At 40.0% G+C, this 18,205-nt stretch overlaps 1 protein-coding gene across 1 annotated transcript in view; it reads right to left on the minus strand.

Moving 5' to 3' along the window:
* Nucleotides 1-18,205, minus strand: part of LOC137307256 (sodium channel protein type 8 subunit alpha-like) — a 241,388-nt gene that overhangs the window by 134,302 nt on the left and 88,881 nt on the right. Inside the window, exons 3-5 of the mRNA XM_067976688.1 lie at nucleotides 16,799-16,888; nucleotides 13,138-13,266; nucleotides 7,025-7,116 (exon numbers count right to left, since the gene is read on the minus strand). Coding sequence (XP_067832789.1) covers nucleotides 7,025-7,116; nucleotides 13,138-13,266; nucleotides 16,799-16,888 — 311 coding nt within the window. The remainder of the gene's footprint in view (nucleotides 1-7,024; nucleotides 7,117-13,137; nucleotides 13,267-16,798; nucleotides 16,889-18,205) is intronic.

An 18,205-nucleotide genomic window follows, 5' to 3' on the forward strand; every position in this document is an offset into this window, starting at 1 on the left:
TTGTTGAGGACTCAAAGAGAGCTCTGAATGTGGCACATAGTCCTACCTGTCGCAAAGCTAATTTTGAATTGCTGATAATTTTATAATTTTGCTACAAGTTCTGTTCAGTTTCATGCATTAAATCCAGAGAACGTCAAGTGTGACTGTCAACCCGTAACAATACCACAGATGAGTTAACCTGCCTGGACACCGTCAAGCTCTGCCCGGGGTCTGCCTTGCACATGAGAACCCCTTCCATGTTTAATATGTTCTTTGGTGACAAAGATCTACAATACAACCAGCTCAATCTTTACAATCAGGACTTAAAAAAAACAGCCTTAAAGACAGTAGTACACATTCAAATCTCAGTTAAGGCCATCGGCAGCATCATTTGTTCAAAGCAAAATATAAACCCCATGCTGGTGAATGAGTTAAATTGGATGAGATCCCTGAAAAATAAATATGAAAAGCATAACAGCAAATAGAAATGAACATTTTTCAGCACATGTTTAGTCTGTTTTTATTGGCACTGAACTAATTTTCAGTATTTAGGAGGGAAATGATTTGAGGATAGAAATTACATTTGGTGGTGTTACTGTATGAATGCTTAATGAGCTCAGGCCAAATAAACAGATTTACCACCTCTATTAGAATAGTGGAGAGGATAATCTGGTGCAAGCACATGTAGCCTTTGTGCAATAACATCAACTGTAACTTCTATCCTGTGAAGTATCTCCTGTGAATGGAAATGAAGAGCTCACTTTGAACTCAATAGCAGCTCATTTCCAGAGGGATAGAATTGAAAAGCAGAGAAGTTATGTTAAACTTGTACAGAAACTTGGTTAGACCACATTTGGAGTATTGTGCACAGTTCTGGTCTCCGTATTATAAAAAGGATATAGAGGCATTGGAGAAGGTGCAAAAAAGATTCACAAGGATGATACCAGAACTAAGAGGATATACTTATCAGGAAAGGCTGAACAGGCTGGGGCTCTTTTCTCCAGAAGAGAGAAGGCTGAGGGGTGTCCTGATAGAGGTCTTTAAAATAATGAAAGGTTTTAATATGGTCGCCGTGGAGAAAATTTTTTCACTTGTGGGGGAGACCAGAAATGGGGCCATAAATATAAGATAGTCACTAATAAATCCAATTGGGAATTCAGGAGAAACTTCTTTACTTAGAGAGTGGTTAGAATGTGGAACTTGCTACCACAAGGAGTAGTTGAGGTGAATAACATAGATGCATTTAAGGGGAAGCCAGATAAGCACATGAAGGAGAAAGGAACAGAAGGATATACTGTAGTGGGGGGAAGAGGTTCATGTGGAGCATAAATGCTGGCATAGACCAGTTGGGCCGAATGGCCTGTTTCTGTGCTGTAGACTTGATGTAACACAATGTAAATGAAGATTCTTGGCAGCACATTGGGGAAACTAAATCACTAAGTTCCTCCAGCACTCATACTGATGGACTGAGTCACTTTATTCAAGTACACTACAGTGGCGAGGACTTGTGGCGTGTACCTAACTGAAGGCATGTCTTCAAAAAACTTGATATGTGCAACAAAATTTCATCAAAATACTTCATCTCCTTTTTATATCAATCAACTAAAACACAATTTAAGTAAAGGGACTTCATTGGAAGCAGAAGCAACAGCAAAACATTAATAAACCCGTAGGAACTCTGTTCTGTGTTGCAACATAATGATATCTATCTTCCTCTGCCACATACAACTACTGCATATTTAAAACTTTCAGCTATTTAAAACTTGGATTGAAACAACACTGGTGTTGCTGTTGAAGAGGTGCAAACACCATAAACATTACAGAAAAGTAGAGGTTTCTGGCCCATGGACAGTACAAAAGAGAAGTTGAAAATTAAAACAATTGAAGCAGTTTATATGAATCAACCATTATTTTACAATCTGCTTTGGAGGAGTTGATGTCAATTTAGCCCAAGTACGAATGAAATATTCCAGCCTCAATTTATTCACTTAACCTCAATTAACCATCTCATTGACATTACAACATTATTGTGGAAACAATTGAACCAGCAGCAGATGCTAAAGCCAATCTGTGCCAATGACCTAGTGATGCAGTACATAGACTGGCACTGTATTTATACCATAGCTACGACTTTGAGACGGGTAGCTACAGATTAGGTTCCAACAGGGGAGTACCTTCTTAATACTGCTGCCTGGCTGCCAGTTGAATTCTCATGTCCAGGGGAGAGATCTGACGACATGTACTTTTGGCATGTGAAGAGCTCTGCTCCCAACTATTAGTTTCTGAAGTGCCCAAGGAGACCGGATCCCTATGAGAACATTTTAAAATCAGGTTTGACAAACCACTTACATTATGGTCCATGTGGTGTCAAATCCAAGCAAGAAGAGATTGCATCCTCTGTGGGGGGTTTCACACCACTACCCATCACATTCTGATCAGGACCTAACTCTGGAGTTATATCATCACTTTTGTATTGCTGTGAAGGAAATACTGCTTCGCAACAACACAAAAGTGGCAGTATAACTTCACCCTTATAGGTCAATTACACCTGAGAGGGTAGTCCCCTCCATGATCCCACCTGAAATAAGGCAGGATTGCTGTGGAGAATGTCGGAAAATTTGGGCGGTGAGGCCCAAGGGGAGGCTTCCCTCCCATCGCCCCTGCTGGCTGCTTCTTCCCTGCTTGCGATGTGCAAATAACAATGGGGGGGGGAGGGGTGGGGGGCAGGGCCTGGGTCCTTGGCAAATTTCCCTTGCTTCCACTCCGGTTACTTCCCGGAGTCACCAGATGGAAAAGGTCCAGAGTTTCCCGAATGGAGGGAGAGGGCCTTGTAGCAGCCTCCTGCCCCACCAGTTAGTCCCAGACACTTACCTTGCCGTCTTTGCCAAGGCCTTCAGTGGCAGCCTTCCTTCCGATCTGCTGGGCGCTTCTGCACCTTTAAGATTCCTTACCGCCTCTTCAAATGCTGCAGTGGTGTCCCCAGTGCAGCATAGCTGTAGTTTCCTTGCTCGCATTGGCAGGCTCCCTTATGACAATGGGAATCCCACCAGGAGCCCGTTGTGCATGTGCAATGAGACCTGACCCAGGGAAATGGGTCAGAGCTGGGATGGATATGGAGGAGCAGGCAGAAGTCCCACCCTGCCAGAACTCCGCCCTAAAGAGGAGAATTTCCCCCTGCCCCGCCCCGCTTAGCGTTGATGTGAAGTGGTTTCAGATTTACGCTGATGCATTTTAGCAAGTAGCGTGAGGTTGCCTTAAGCAGGTGACCTCATATTACTTTGATTCTGCACTCGAAACAACCTGGTTAAACTGCCTTTTTAACCTTTTGTATTTTAACAAACAATCAACTGTTTCATCAGTTTATCCCTAACATCAAAATGTAACTCGCATTTGGACATTGGTGAGCTGAGTTCTGGCCATGCATACTTGCACAGACAACGGTTTCAATCCAGTTTGCTGGCCTTGCATCAGTCTAAGCAAGTACTGGTTTAAAACTAATACCTGTCGCTTAGCCATGCCCTTTTTAAAAAAATATTGCATTTATTTTAAATACTGGTTACAATTTGCAACCATGGTGCTTTAATGCAAACAAATGTACATTGGAGGTTAGGTCAGAAAAAAGAACAACAAAGAGTCCAATCAGAAGTGCAAATGTGGATTTGCCAATTTGTAAATTGTCATTGGAGATAACAAACATTTGAACAAAAAAGAACTTTCTCGAAGATGGAAAGGAAGTCAATTTAAAGACACCAAAGATGTTCAAAGATTGCAATCAAGGTGCTGCAGATAATTTGAGCAAACCTATGCCCAGTATTTTAAAAAGCATCAATAGTGCATAGAGTTATTGAAAGGCATTTATAGAAACACCTTTTTATGTCCCTCAGAAGCATCCCAAAGGACTACATATATAATGCGTGACTTATGTAGGCAAACACAGCAGCCATTTTGCATACAGCAAAATCCCACAAACAGCAATGAGATGAACAACTAGTTAATCTGTTTTCAGTAGTGTTGGTTGAAAGAGGAATCTTCACCATGACACAAAGGGAACTCCCTGCTCCTCTTCAAATTGTGTCACGGGATCTTTTTCTTGAATCAGCAGAACAAACAAATGATTTATCATCTCACTGAAAGGATAGCATCTCCTACAATATAGCACTCCCTCAGTACTGCACCAAAGTGTCAGCCCAGATGATGTGCTCAAATGCTGGAGTGAGTGACTCAATGGCAAGAGTGCTACTAACTGATGCTTGATTATTGACATTTGTGATCTCATTACCCCTTCTAACATCAGATGGAACTCCAATATATCTCCAATGCTAAAACTGCCTCCAAGTTCTGTTTTCTTTTTCATACCAAACATCTCTTTTCTCCTCAATAACTTAGCTCTATATAAAGTTCAAGTTCATCCAAGACTTGAACATTGCTCTGATATCTGAGCAGGCTCCTCTAACACCTCCCTTGCATTCCCGGACAGGATACAAGAAAAGGCTCGTCAACTGATAGGTGACCACCCACTCATATCTAGCCTCCAAACTCTCTCTCTCGCTCTCTCTGTCACAACCTTTCCCATCTTTCTCCATTTTATCAGTGCTTCTCAAAACTTCTCTTGTTCCCTGTAAGCTGCAAAGTCACCATCATATGAGCTCTTGAAAAAGCTGACATTGTTTTTCTCATAGTACAAAGATATAAATGGTTAATTGTCTGTTTTGAAGTCCAACACATTCTACATTGGTTGTGAAGTACTTTGGGATGATTTGAGGAGGTGATAGGGTGCTATATAAATGCAAGTTCTTTCTTTTCATCAGTTACCAAGTTATGCCAGCAAAGGAATACCTCACATGCCCATTTTGTTTACATTTTCACTTTTTCAAAAAAAGGATGTGTCACGCATCTCAAATGATTCTTATCACTCCCTGCTTCAAATAAACTTATGATCACAACTCTCAACTTGCAAAGAGCTGAAAAGGTGGAGATGTTGGGATGTCCCAATTAAAACAGGATATTTGACAGGAATGCTTACAGTTTGAATTTTTTGAAATATTCTGCACAAGTTTTATATTCAGAGATCAATCTGTGGTTCATTTTTTTTCAAACTCTATACAAAACAGACTTCATGTAGTAAATTTAAAAGGATCAAAGTGGCATTAGAGGCTAAAAACATGACATGGTGTCCATGAATACAGAGTTGTGCTGGTTCAATTGTCATAAGTTTCAAAAAAAAGCCTTTTTGCACATCAAAGATCCTAACAGCCGTCCATTCTGTGAGGGCTTCTCGATAATGCACCCATCATCTGATAAAGGCCAATACTTCTCTCATAAAAGCTCAATATAAAAATAAAACACAAAAGCTTGATCACTTTCTACATGGTTAGATCTCAAAAGCTATGGCTGTTCTCTTTGGTTAAATACTGAAAAGCAATAAAATCCAAGTGTGGCAGAGGTAGAATAGAGTCTTTCAAAGTGCAAAGAACCCTTGAAGCATCACATAAGGGAGCAAATGTATGACTTCATAGGGAACAACACAAGCAGGTTACATTAACATCTCATGCATATCTTTTAAACGCCAAGGCTGAATCAAGAGTACAATTATGTGAAAATGTGAAATATTAATTCTCATGGAAGAAGTTCTTTTCTTTGTCAACAATGATCAAAAATGCAGGCAAAAGTCAAAGCAACTTCAAGCCATCTTACCATCCTTAAAAAGGGAAGGTATATGTGTGCAAAAACTTTCATACTGTAAATCTTTAACTGCCATGCAGGTGAATGTAGTTTGATAAGGAAATAAGAATGGTGATTATATCATGCGCAGACTTTTTAAATTGGGAATTTATCATATTTGGCATCACAGCAACTCATTAGTTAATGATCTCCTCAACATTGCACTGACTATCAGGTGGGTACTAGCAGTGGAGAAAGCCCAAGGAAAAATCTATCTTCACTAGCAATATTTAAATCTTCTGCACCAATTTAAAGCTGCGTATTCCAGTGCAATCCTAATCCAACTGTGAAGGTGCCATCTCTAGTCATGCCAATATTACACAGATGTAAGGTATTTTATTTTTTCATGTGGGGAATGAGAAACAATACAATTATAATAATTTTCTAAGCTCAAAAGTGCAAATATGATAGAGTGCTATAGACGGGGAGATGTGGGCTTAATCCTATCCTCAGCTGACCTTCCGGCTTCACTCGTTCAGGAACTGTTAACCGGCACCACACTGAGTGAAGGAGGGAATGCACAGTTTGAAAGAAAAAGAGGAGAGCCCCTGCAGGGTTTCCGCCTTAGAGCATATACTAGTACACCTGGCAGTGGATGATCCAGCACAGCACTGAAAGTAGCTGTGAAGGAGATGCCCAAGGTCAATGGCCCATCCCTTCACCAGAGTCCTTGACCCAGGGAGACAGGAAATAAAGAAAACGGGGATACTTACTTTCAGAAAGCAGTTTCTCTTTATTAGTTAATCTTTATTTAAAGTAGCTGCATTTGCCTCAATTTTCTCCCCACCTCTCCCTGAAGGCACTGAATCAATCTGGGGGGTCAGTTCCTACAGGCGCCAAACACCCTATGGCACCATGCTCAACTGGCCATTCTTTATATGTAAACCTAGACAGTAAGCTTCGGCATGCTATTCAGCTGAGGGGGCACACTGCAAAGCCAAATTATATTCTCACCGGTCCAGCATGGGTGGGGGATGGTGGTAGGGGACCCAATGGATAGCGATCTGGAGGGGCGAGCCCTGGCTGATTTTTCCCAGTCTTAGCCCAAGGTGCTGAAGCAAAATGTAGCACCCCAAAGCCATATTTTTGGAAAACAATGAAAATCTTTGGTTTTTCCTAATTATCCACTCATGCGTATCTCCAGCGAAATCAAGCAATATCTACCAAGAGATCTAATTCAAAACATTGGGTCAAAATGATAACATTTTAACTCAATGTAGCGTGAAGCAAGTGAACTGATGAGTTTATCATGCGATATAAATGTGTCAAAAGATATTTGTACCATAAGGGAAAAGTCAGCCTTAGTGTTTAAATTGGGTCTCACCTGGAATGACTGAGATAGTTTTCAAAGCTCGGAGAACTCTGAACGTTCTCAACGCTGAGACATTGCCAAGGTCCACAAACTCTGTCACATATCTGCAATAAGGGAGGTCACACACAAACACAATGACAAGACACAAAACAACTAGAGGTACACGGGGCCTACTCAACACCTAACACCAATCACAGGCTTCTTACCTGGAATTACAGAAATAGTTTTCAAAGCTCTCAATACTCTGAAAGTGCGAAGAGCTGAAACATTGCCTAGGTTTACAAATTCTGTTACATACCTGCAGAATTAAATCACAGTTATTTGTGGTTATATTTTAACCCTTTGAGGACCATGGCAACATTTTGCACCAGTCAAAGCAACGTTTATCAAATAATTAAAAAATTATTAAAAATTGTGTCTTTCATCATGTGCATGCTTTGTTCATCATGTTTTGGTGGATCCACTGGCCAGTGACAGACCACTGACCCATCTATATTTTAAAAAATGCCAACCTGCAAATATGTGAGTCACTTTTGAGGTAATCTGCTTTTTCATCCTTTCATGTAGCTTATGAAAATCTCAATTCTTTTTCCACAAAGAAACAGTTAGTTTGTCAAGATCTTGAACCCATATTTTCACCACAGTGGTATCTTGACTGAAGGTTTGTCTTCACATGCCACAACTTGTTGGAACTCCTAGATTCCCTCTCGCGTGATCATTGCAGTCCATCATTCAACTAATGTTCTGGACCCAGATAGATCCAATAATTTTCTTCCTGTCATAGTGTCAAGCTTTTATACCCGTAGGGCTTTGTTAAGTTTTCAGTTTTATTGTTAAGTTCACAATTTTTTAACATGAAATTTCTCTTTGAAATGCATTTGACTCTTGAGTTTCTCAGCTTATATGCCTGTCCCTGAATTCCCTTATCCTGATTTTGGACAAAGATCTTTCGCATTCATGATTCTAAGTACTTAACTAATGTCTTCCTTTTTTCCAATCAGAAAGAGTCAGGGTTCTTGAGCACTTATTTAAGTCCATGCATCGGTCTTGTTCTTCACCTGTCAGTGTGTATTTTTTCTGCATGAGGCTAGAAATTACTACTGGCAATAATAACAGACAAATGTTTAAAATAGCAGACAGAGGACTGTCATACGGCAACACTAATTTCTAGCTTATAGTGACCAAAACTGGATGTAGTACTTTGAATATGGTCTCATCAAAGCCTTACACAGCTCGTATGGATTTATCCAAACATCCCCAATTGCTGGCACACAATATGACAACAATACCAATGTTTGTTCAAATATCACTTACAAGTTCTCCGCCTGCTTCATCATCTTGACTAATGTTCTCTTGATTACATAAATAGGTTTACTATTTTTAGCACCAATGTGTATTAACATTGAATTTCTCTGTATTAAATGGCACTTATTTATATCTTCAGTTACTGAATTTCTGTAAATCTCTTTCTCCATAGAAAATCTTGCTTTCCATATGTTTTGGTACTATCCACAAACATACACATTCCACTTACAATTCACTCATCAAATTAATCAAAGCTGGGATTCCAGAATTGATCCCTGGGAGATCCCAATGGTCACTGCAACCATTAATATTGATAACTGCCCTCTGCTTCCAGTTGTCGTTGATCTAATGAGCTTTCACTTTAGCCATATGTTGTTATGCGGGACTCTAAAGTTCTTTCCAAAGTCAAGGCATATGATATTAAGCAAATTGCCCTCATTTGCAGGTTTGGGTAGTTCCGCATAGAAGTCCAGTACATTCATTAGACCCATCCCTGTAAACTGGACAGTTCTGTGTAACAGATCCAACAGCAGCCTCCTATCAAAACCACGTCAGTTAACTACCTCCAGTTCAGCTGAGAAGATGGCAGGTGTATTGGTGTACTAAGTCATGCTTTTTCCAATGGTAGATTCAACTACTAGGCCTGTAAACAAAAATTGTTTGAAATATTGTGTTTCTTTGCACACTTAGTAAATAAGTTGTTTTTGACTTCCTGCATATTTACATTTAGAAAATCTGAAGTTGAGGTATGTTAAATTTTCATTGGCATCTTAAGCCTCTGTCCTGTACAGCAGTTTCCAAAACATTGTGTAATTATGCCAATCACTGAAAATGAAGAGCAATTAAATATTATGGAAGTGTTATGATATATCAGTAAAAGGTCTATATTTCTTGTATGTATAAAAGGAAGTTCTAGATTGTGATTCTCTTCCTGGCTGAAAACAATGTTTGTTTGCAGACCTTGGTAGTTGAATCTACCATAGGAAAAAAATAGGAAAAAGCATTTTGTTATTCTCAGATTCTCTGTTGAACTCAGAATTGGGTGATTAGCAATACATTTCTTGGGAAAAAGAGCTGAAACACCTACACATTGTTGAGAAATAGCAACCTAAGGGCAAAGGGACATATTGAACCTTCAAATTGCACTTCTTCATGCGTCAGCCTGACTCTAGAACCATCTTTCCAGATCTTGTCCGGTTCCTGTCTTCTGCAGCAGGTCAGAGGGGTGACTTTACTTTGACATTTAGGAGCATCTGTCTGTAAATTTTGTTTTCCTTTCTCACCATTCAGATATTCCAGAAGAGCATCTTGGCAATGCCTTTGATATTCCTTTATGTTTCCTGCAATTATTCTTTTCCTATTACAGCTATTCCTCATATGCTGTTCGGCCAAAAACTTTGAATGCATTTCCTCGGGCAACTTCTCTGCTTCAAGACATTGGCTGTTGTTGACCTTCAATTCTATGAACAGGGTGGAAGAATAGACTTCACATTGTTCGGAAACATTTTCAACTTCGTGTTCCTGTTTCACATGATGGATTTCTGTACTAGCTTTTGCATATTGAAAGCAATTTTCACTTTGATGCCTTCATTGGCACCACCAGTGTGCTGACTATAGCTCAGTGATAGCAAAACCCTTCTACTTCCCAAGCTGGATCAGCATCTGCTGATAATAAATAAATGAAATCATTGCCTCAATTTATGTCCAATATTTCTTGCGTGGGCTCCAGGAATCCAAATTCCTTCGACTTGTGTCCTCTGGTCCTATGCTCATTGGACATGTTGAATAGCTTGTGCACTTCAACCTTTCATTATTTTAAAGACCTATATTATATCTCCATTTTTAGCAGTTACTCTTCAGCAACCTTAAGAAATCATAGTTAATGTACATTATTATTCAAATAATGCTGCTTGGCAAAACTTATCAGCTGAGCTAAATATGCGGAACTTTAGAACACAATGCATGGCCTCTTCTCATCTCAAGGAGAACCACATGTCAAGTTTGCTTCTCTTTTTGTCCTGTCCTTGGTTTCAGACGGTGTGGAGAGTTGTAAATAGCTGTGATGCTAGCTCATAGTGTTCTGCATGTAATAAAGCTGTCTCCTAAAGTTTTCTGTTGTAATTCAACTGTTTGGGCAAGACTGCTAATATTTCAGTCAGGTATGGCCAATCCATCTGTCTGCTGCATTGTGGTGGAATCGTACTTCAAAAGAGCTTTTCGAATTCTAAATGTTCTGCCGGCAACAATTCCCAATTGATTCATTGAGTACGAATATACATACACCTTCTTCTATTGCAATAGGGATAAGATTTCCTCTGTTTGTTATTTGCAATCAAATCATAAACACATGTATACAAGCATAAGCATATTCTTACCACAAATAGCATTTAGAGGAAATCTTTTTTCCCATTCATTCCTCTCTTACTCAGTGAACAACTAAGGACTATCCTAACGTGTCTTTGGAAAGCCAGTGGAAGTTAGTAAAGTATCTGTTAGTTACATTTTAGATGTTGTATCCCAAGTTTACAAAAATCATTTCTCATTCCGCCAATAGATGTGCGTGTGGGCAAAATCAGTGAGAGTGAAATTCGATTTGGGAAGGGATGCAAAACGGACGGCATTGCCTCTGCCATCTGTAATATGCATCGCTCAATATTCAAATTTTACCCCTGGTGTTTTCCGTTATTCAAGACACAAGGGACGATTTGAACCCTGCCCGCCCGGCGGAAACTGGGCGAGTGGGCAGTTAAAATGGCCGCAGCGACTTACCCCCGCTGATCCTGCTTCTTTCCCGCGGATTGTAATTTTAAACTGCTCTTTTGAGCAAGCAAGTGGGATACCCGCCAGGGTCCATCTTTAAATATGCAAATCGAGTTCCAATTACATCATCAGAGTCCGGCTGCAATTTTAACCTGAGGCCTGCACATTGAAGCCGTCAGGGCTTCCACGCCAGGCCAATCTGGCGACTAGAGGAGCCGGGGACAGAAAAGGTCAATTTTATTTATTTTTTGGTTTCTTTATGGGCCAGGTGGAGCACAAGTGCTCCTCTAGGCCCCACAAGGAAATCTTGGACCTCCCCTGCCCCAGGCTTCCCTTCTGACCCACCCCTCCCAACCACTTACCTGAGTGCAGGGAACCGTTCCTTTAGGTCCCTGGCGGCAGTCTCCTGCCACCCAAAATCCCGCTCCCGCCCGCCGGCCAGGAGACTGATGGGGCCCGTGCAGATGAGGCCTGGGAGATAAAATTGGGGCTAAAATGTCAAGTCATTCCTTGTAGGCTAATTCTCTGCTGTCATATGCTATATCAGTCTCTGGTAATACGCTATGTCAAGATACCTTGTTCCTCTCTTTGATGTTGAATTTGTCCTTTTTTCAATGCCGTATTAATGTTCTCTCTCAGGACAGAAAGGAGTCTGCAGAATTCTTGACAAATAACATTTCTAGTGACTCCCAAACTTATTTTAAGTTCTGTCCAGAATCGCTGATAAAACCGCCTCTGCTATATGCAACTCTTCAGCTAAGCTTTGTTACTTTTACATTCAGGGAGTTTTTCTTGCATGTCATCTGTAATTTCGAATTTCAACTTCTGTAAGCCTGTTATGTGGCTCTAACTTTGTGTCCACACATTGAGAAGTCTCTTCAGTGAAGTCTTCATCTGTTCTTCAGCGAAAGGTAGGAATTCAAAGCAAGGTGCCCTCTGTGACACTAGATATTGACAGGGTGAGTGGTCAGTTAGGGGTCAGTCACTGGCTAGTCCTTGCACTAAACAAACCATGTACATGCAAGATGAACAAGACAAGTTTGATGCAGCAACTTGTCATTGGCATGAAATAGAAGTTGTGTTACCTATTCTTGTGTTACCTATTCCATGATAAATACTGCTTATGTTCTAAATTGGTTTTCATTTCCCTTTGTGAAACAGAGTATCATCCTTGTGGATAAAGAACACGTTAAGGTGCTGCATGGTGCAATATTCCAGATCAGCACTCAAAGGGTTAACAATCGTGGTTATTCTTTTCACTAAAACACTGCTTAGGCGATTATCTGTACAATGTCAGGTGTTTGAACAAGACGTGTCAACAGTTCATCTTCTGTTCAAAAACAATTTTAGCAATCTGAATGATTAGGGATTCAGGCGGTTGAATTTGCCTGAGCCAATGTCAGATAAATTCACAGAAAGGAACATCAATAGATAAAGAGCAACAAATAATGTCGTACGTCACCTGTCAGCATAGAACCATACACGAGACCTGCAATAATATAATACTCGTGGATTGATGAGTACCAATATCACCAGATCTGTGTAGGTTAAACAGGCCAGGTTGCTAAACACCTTTCATTATTTGTATTAAATATTGTAACCTTTACATCTTCATGACCATCTCTAGGCTTCCAAGTCCAGTTTAGTTCAACTAAAATCCTGTCGGGTAAAATTAGATCCATATAACATAGAGCTAGTGTCAGTACTAGTATTAGTCAGCTTTGAAATCTTGCAAGTATCGTAACTGCTGTCTCAGCAAACTTTGTATAGGTCAACTCATCATCATCTGCAACCCTTAAACTGGAGGTATAGTAAATGTTTTCATTGCAAATTAGGCTGACTTAAACATTTGGAGGTTTTGTAATGCTACTGAAAGTAATCAGTATATTATAAAATTGAGTAAAAATGTTTAAATACATATTAGTTGACTGTTAAATGAAAAGACTCATGAAGTTTCATGCAAATTAAAACATCAAATTTTAGTTATGTATTTGAGTCATTAAAGTATAAACATTTTCTGAATCACAAACTACACAGTCTAGAGATTAGAAATTACTTACGCCATCATTATTACACTGAAATCCAACCAATTCCATGGATCTCGTAGAAACGTAAAGCTATCTATGCAGAATCCTCTTGCAATCATTTTTACAAGAGATTCAAATGTATAAATGCCAGTAAATGTGTACCTGTGGGGGGAAAAAAATTGTAATTATTCACAGAGGGTGGTGAATGTGTGGATCAGACTGACCAGGGAGACAACGGGGGCAGATAGTATCAGCAAATTAAAGAGGAAACTGGATAGTGCTTTTTAGCAAAAGAAGCAATCAAGGGATATGTTTTTTTTTAAACTTTGGGACTGACCACATGGTCTTTTCTGGGTACATTCCTATGATCCTATACTTACAGCAACATTGTGAGAATATCAGCAATAACTGTCGTTAACAGTATTTTTGCTGTTCAGAGTTAAGCTCTATTATGCAAACTTGAAACTAATTTAAAAATAAAATGAGAAATACAAAAATAAGCATGAAAATATGCAATGGGCACATTCTAAAACACCGCTCTTAACTTCTGGAGACATTCAGCAGTTTTGAATCAAACCATGCCTAAGGCTAAGGGCTTGATGAGGTCTGTTGAATATGTTATAGAAGTTAATTCAATTTCCAAATCAATAAAGGATTTAAAAAGTTCAAAGTCTTCTGCTATCATCATTCCCTGTCCTGCTCCAGTCAGGAACTCCAGCATCCTGAGAAGATTAAGCTACATGTATCTCTATATACTTCTCCATCTTCTCCCTAAAGATGCTGGGGTACAGTTCTACAGTCCCATACGCTCTCCGTTACTTCCCCCAAGTGCAAATGGGCTTTCTTCACGTATAAACTTTGACAAGAAGTATCTTCAAGCTATTTTACCTTTGGAGAGGCATCACAAGTGAGCCCAATCATGTTATCACCCAACACACACACACTTTCCAGCAGAGATCACTGAATAGTGTTCTGGATTGGAAACACTGGTTGATTCTTTTCCCCCTCCCAAGCCAAGGGGCAGGGGGCCAACAATGGTGCCCCTATCATTCTGGCTGAGGTCAGCTAACTCAGCACAGAACAGGGATTAAACCTGATACTTTCCTGGTCTGCATGGTTCAGTTCTGCACTGGATGGGACGTTCAGCCATTAAGTCATCAGTCTATATTCTGAAGATGAACACCAAACAGTGTTCAGTTCTATAACAGTTTGAAATAAACTGAAGTATAGGGGAAAAAAAAGCCTGGGGCTTTACAAAAACGATGCCATTAACATGGCTTGTCACAGAAGGAAAAGATAACTTATTTCACTTGCTATCCATGAGAAGGCTTCCCTCAAAACTGATCCTTGTCCCTGTAATGGATAACAATGTTACTCAGGTTTCTAGAGATCAGAAATCTCTACTTGCTGCATCTGCAAATCTTTGCATTGCACAAGTCACTACCACCAGTATGTGATGGCCAAGAAGTGGTTGCACACGGTATTTTAGAAAGCCCAGATCATTAATGATGCTTCAGTCTAGCTCCTTGAATTCTACTTAAAATGATAATCTGCTGTAATACATGGAATCCAATGTTCAAATTCAAAATACACTTCTTATGTATTTTTCAAGATGAATGGAATCTTTGGGCTTATTTTATGCTTCTACGTAATCCAATTCAATTCACTCTCCACCAGATTTTCTTAATGGTTTGTAGCACCTGATTACTCTTATTTGTTATCCATGCCAGGTTATTGTACCTATGGACAGCTATTATCTCTGCATATCTGCAGTTTATGCTTAACAGCATGTACACACCTGAAAGATTCTAACTGGGGAAAAACATGCATTTTTTATACAACAGGGAATATGATCAAGTTATCATCTGAACTCCAGTGGGATGCAATATTTATCACATGGCAGTTAGAACTACTTTTTCCTCCCCAGGCATGTAATTTGCAGTAGAAATGCTTCATTTATGGACTATAGAATAGATCTGATGGAGCAAGAGCAGTTTCAGCTGACGACAAATTTAACAAGCAATTTATATTCTCTGCCTGGACTCACAAGAGTCCAATGTACACCCCGATTCCATGACTTAGTGGGCTGAGATGATCCAAGAATCCAACTCAATCCCTGCATAAGATTTTCAAGATGGGGGAGGGGGTGGGTGGAGTCATGTTTAGAAAGAGGAAAGCCAGTTCGCATGACACAACAGAAGATATTAAACTGACCCCCTACACTTCTAATAACCCCATTTAAAATAAACTTTTTTTAAAAAATGACATTATATTATTTCCACACCTGTTGTCTAAACTGAAAACACAAGGGCTCATGGGGTTGGGGTTAATATATTAGCATGGATAGAGGATTGGTTAACGGACAGAAAACAGAGAGTAGGAATAAACGGGTCATTTTCAGGTTGGCAGGCTGTAACTAGTGGAGTGCCGCAAGGATCAGTGCTGGGGCCTCAGCTATTTACAATCTATATTAATGACTTAGATGAAGGGACCGAGTGTAATGTATCCAAGTTTGCTGACGATACAAAGCTAGGTGGGAAAGTAAGCTGTGAGGAGGATGCAAAGAGTCTGCAAAGGGATATAGACAGGTTAAGTGAGTGGGCAAGAAGGTGGCAGATGGAGTATAATGTGGGGAAATGTGAGGTTATTCACTTTGGTAAGAAGAATAGAAAAACAGAATATTTTTTAAATGGTGAGAGACTATTGGTGTTCAGAGGGATTTGGGTATCCTTGTACACGAACACAGAAAGTTAACATGCAAGCACAGCAAGCAATTAGGAAGGCAAATGGTATGCTGGCCTTTATTGCTAGGGGGTTGGAGTACAAGAGTAAGGAAGTCTTGCTACAATTGTACAGGGCTTTGGTGAGACCACACCTGGAGTACTGCATACAGTTTTGGTCTCCTTATCTAAGGAAGGATATACTTGCCTTAGAGGTGGTACAATGAAGGTTCACTAGATTGATTCCTGGGATGAGAGGATTGTCCTATGAGGAGAGATTGAGTAGAATGGGCCTATACTCTCTGGAGTTTAGAAGAATGAGAGGTGGTCTCATTGAAACATATAAGATTCTGAGAGGGATTGACAGGGTAGATGCTGAGAGGTTGTTTCCCCTGGCTGGAAAGTCTAGAACTAGGGGGCATGGTCTCAGGATAAAGGGTCGGCCATTTAGGACTGAGATGAGGAGGAATTTCTTCACGCAGAGGGTTGTGAATCTTTTGAATTCTCTACCCCAGAGGGCTGTGGATGCTCAGTCGTTGAGTATATTCAAGGCTGAGATTGATAGATTTTTGGTCTCTAGAGGAATCAAGGGATATGGGGATCGGGAGGGAAAGTGGAGTTGAGGTCAAAGATCAGCCATGATCTGATTGAATGGCGGAGCAGGCTCGAGGGGCTGTATGACCTACTCCTGCTCCTAATTCTTATGTTCTTAAAAGGCAGGACTAGTGGGGTATCCATTTTATTTCACTTGTGAGGTACAGCCCGACAGCTCACTTCATACTTTGTCACTTTGGTGTTAAAAACCCTTTCTCACTCATGGAATAAACTGGAAGGATCCATAGTTTCTCTCCATCTCTTCTCAATGGATCACAATGCAGTATAAAATGTCATGTGTTCATTGTCATGCACTTTGATAAAAAGTTAAATGGAACAAAAGGAAACATTCAGAAGAGGAAATAAAAAGAGATACTTACTCCACCTGCTTAGACCAGTCTGGGGGTTTACTAAAAGTCATGAATACACAGTTGGTCAAAATAGTGGCCATAATAATCACGCTGAACACTGTAGATTGGAGTTAAGGAAATCATAATTATTCTTAGTGTTTAATAATTAGCACAATATACACTGCATTTTCATTTCCATGATGCTGTACCTTCTCTGGCTTCTGCCTCAGTTCTATATTTTCATCAGTAGGGCTACATATTACGTTGGAACGCATTGCTACCTGGATGATATGAAGTTGTGCCTTAGCTTACACTACAGAGATCCTATAAGATGTCTAGAAGGCCAACCCCTGACTCTCTGCTTAAGTCTGAGGTGCCAACACCTTATCACAAATCAGATTGAATATTAGAATTTTCAATTTAACTCCCCCAACATCAGGACTCCTGTAAGTAATTTAGTGAACAGATTTAAAAAACCATGCAAGTTCAGGTCAGCGAGGCTCAATAAGATTGATGGGTCAGCTGGCCTGGGATTAGATGTAAGGAATCTTACAACACCAGGTTATAGTCCAACTGTTTGATTTTCAAATCAAACAGTTGGACTATAACCTGGTGTTGTAAGATTCCTTACATTTGTCAACCCCAGTCCATCACCGGCATCTCCACATCATGGGATTAGATGGCAGCACTGTGGCTTCATCCATGGTGAATGACAAAGAATGTGCATCATTCAGATAACTAACATAGAGCTCAGTTTCGTACTGGCATCCATGGGGTTACTGGCTGGTTTTGAACCACAGAGTCCTGTTTTTGAGTGAACTGTTTGAAAAGTTCTAAAATGGTACACAAACGTGAAAAATCTATTTATTTAAAAATAGAAGTCAATTTTTCCACTTACTTCTGTGCTTCATGGTGTGAAGGAATTAGTTATTTAGGTTTTCAATGAATTTCCATCAGCAAAGAAAATGTCAGAATTCAAGCCTGATCCCATCCCAATCCCTGTTCTATCCTTCCCCTTGGCATAAGGTGAGAACTCAAGGCCTCCAGCCTTCTTACAGGATCTCCACTGTTACACCATTCTTGTCTTACTTTCCGGAGTCCCAAGGAATATTCCATGTGTGTGACACTCTAAGAATGGATGGTACACAGAAACAATTAAAATCACTTCACAAAATGGACGAAGCAACATAAAAATGCGTAATGCAATGACAGAGTGCTTTCACAAATAAAGTAATGTGGGCTGGTGAAAGGAGTAATGGCAACTAAATAGAAAATATAAGAGAACAGAACACGTGACTGTACTGCAAGTGGCAAAGAATGTGCATCATTTGGATGACTAATGCAGAGATGACTATCTGTTTTATAATGGCTCTCAGTGAAACTTGATTCCTGTTATCCATTCAAATCAACTCCTGCCTGTTCCACCATTCTAAAAAA

Source organism: Heptranchias perlo, chromosome X (assembly GCF_035084215.1).
Source record: "Heptranchias perlo isolate sHepPer1 chromosome X, sHepPer1.hap1, whole genome shotgun sequence".
NCBI lineage: Eukaryota > Metazoa > Chordata > Chondrichthyes > Hexanchiformes > Hexanchidae > Heptranchias > Heptranchias perlo.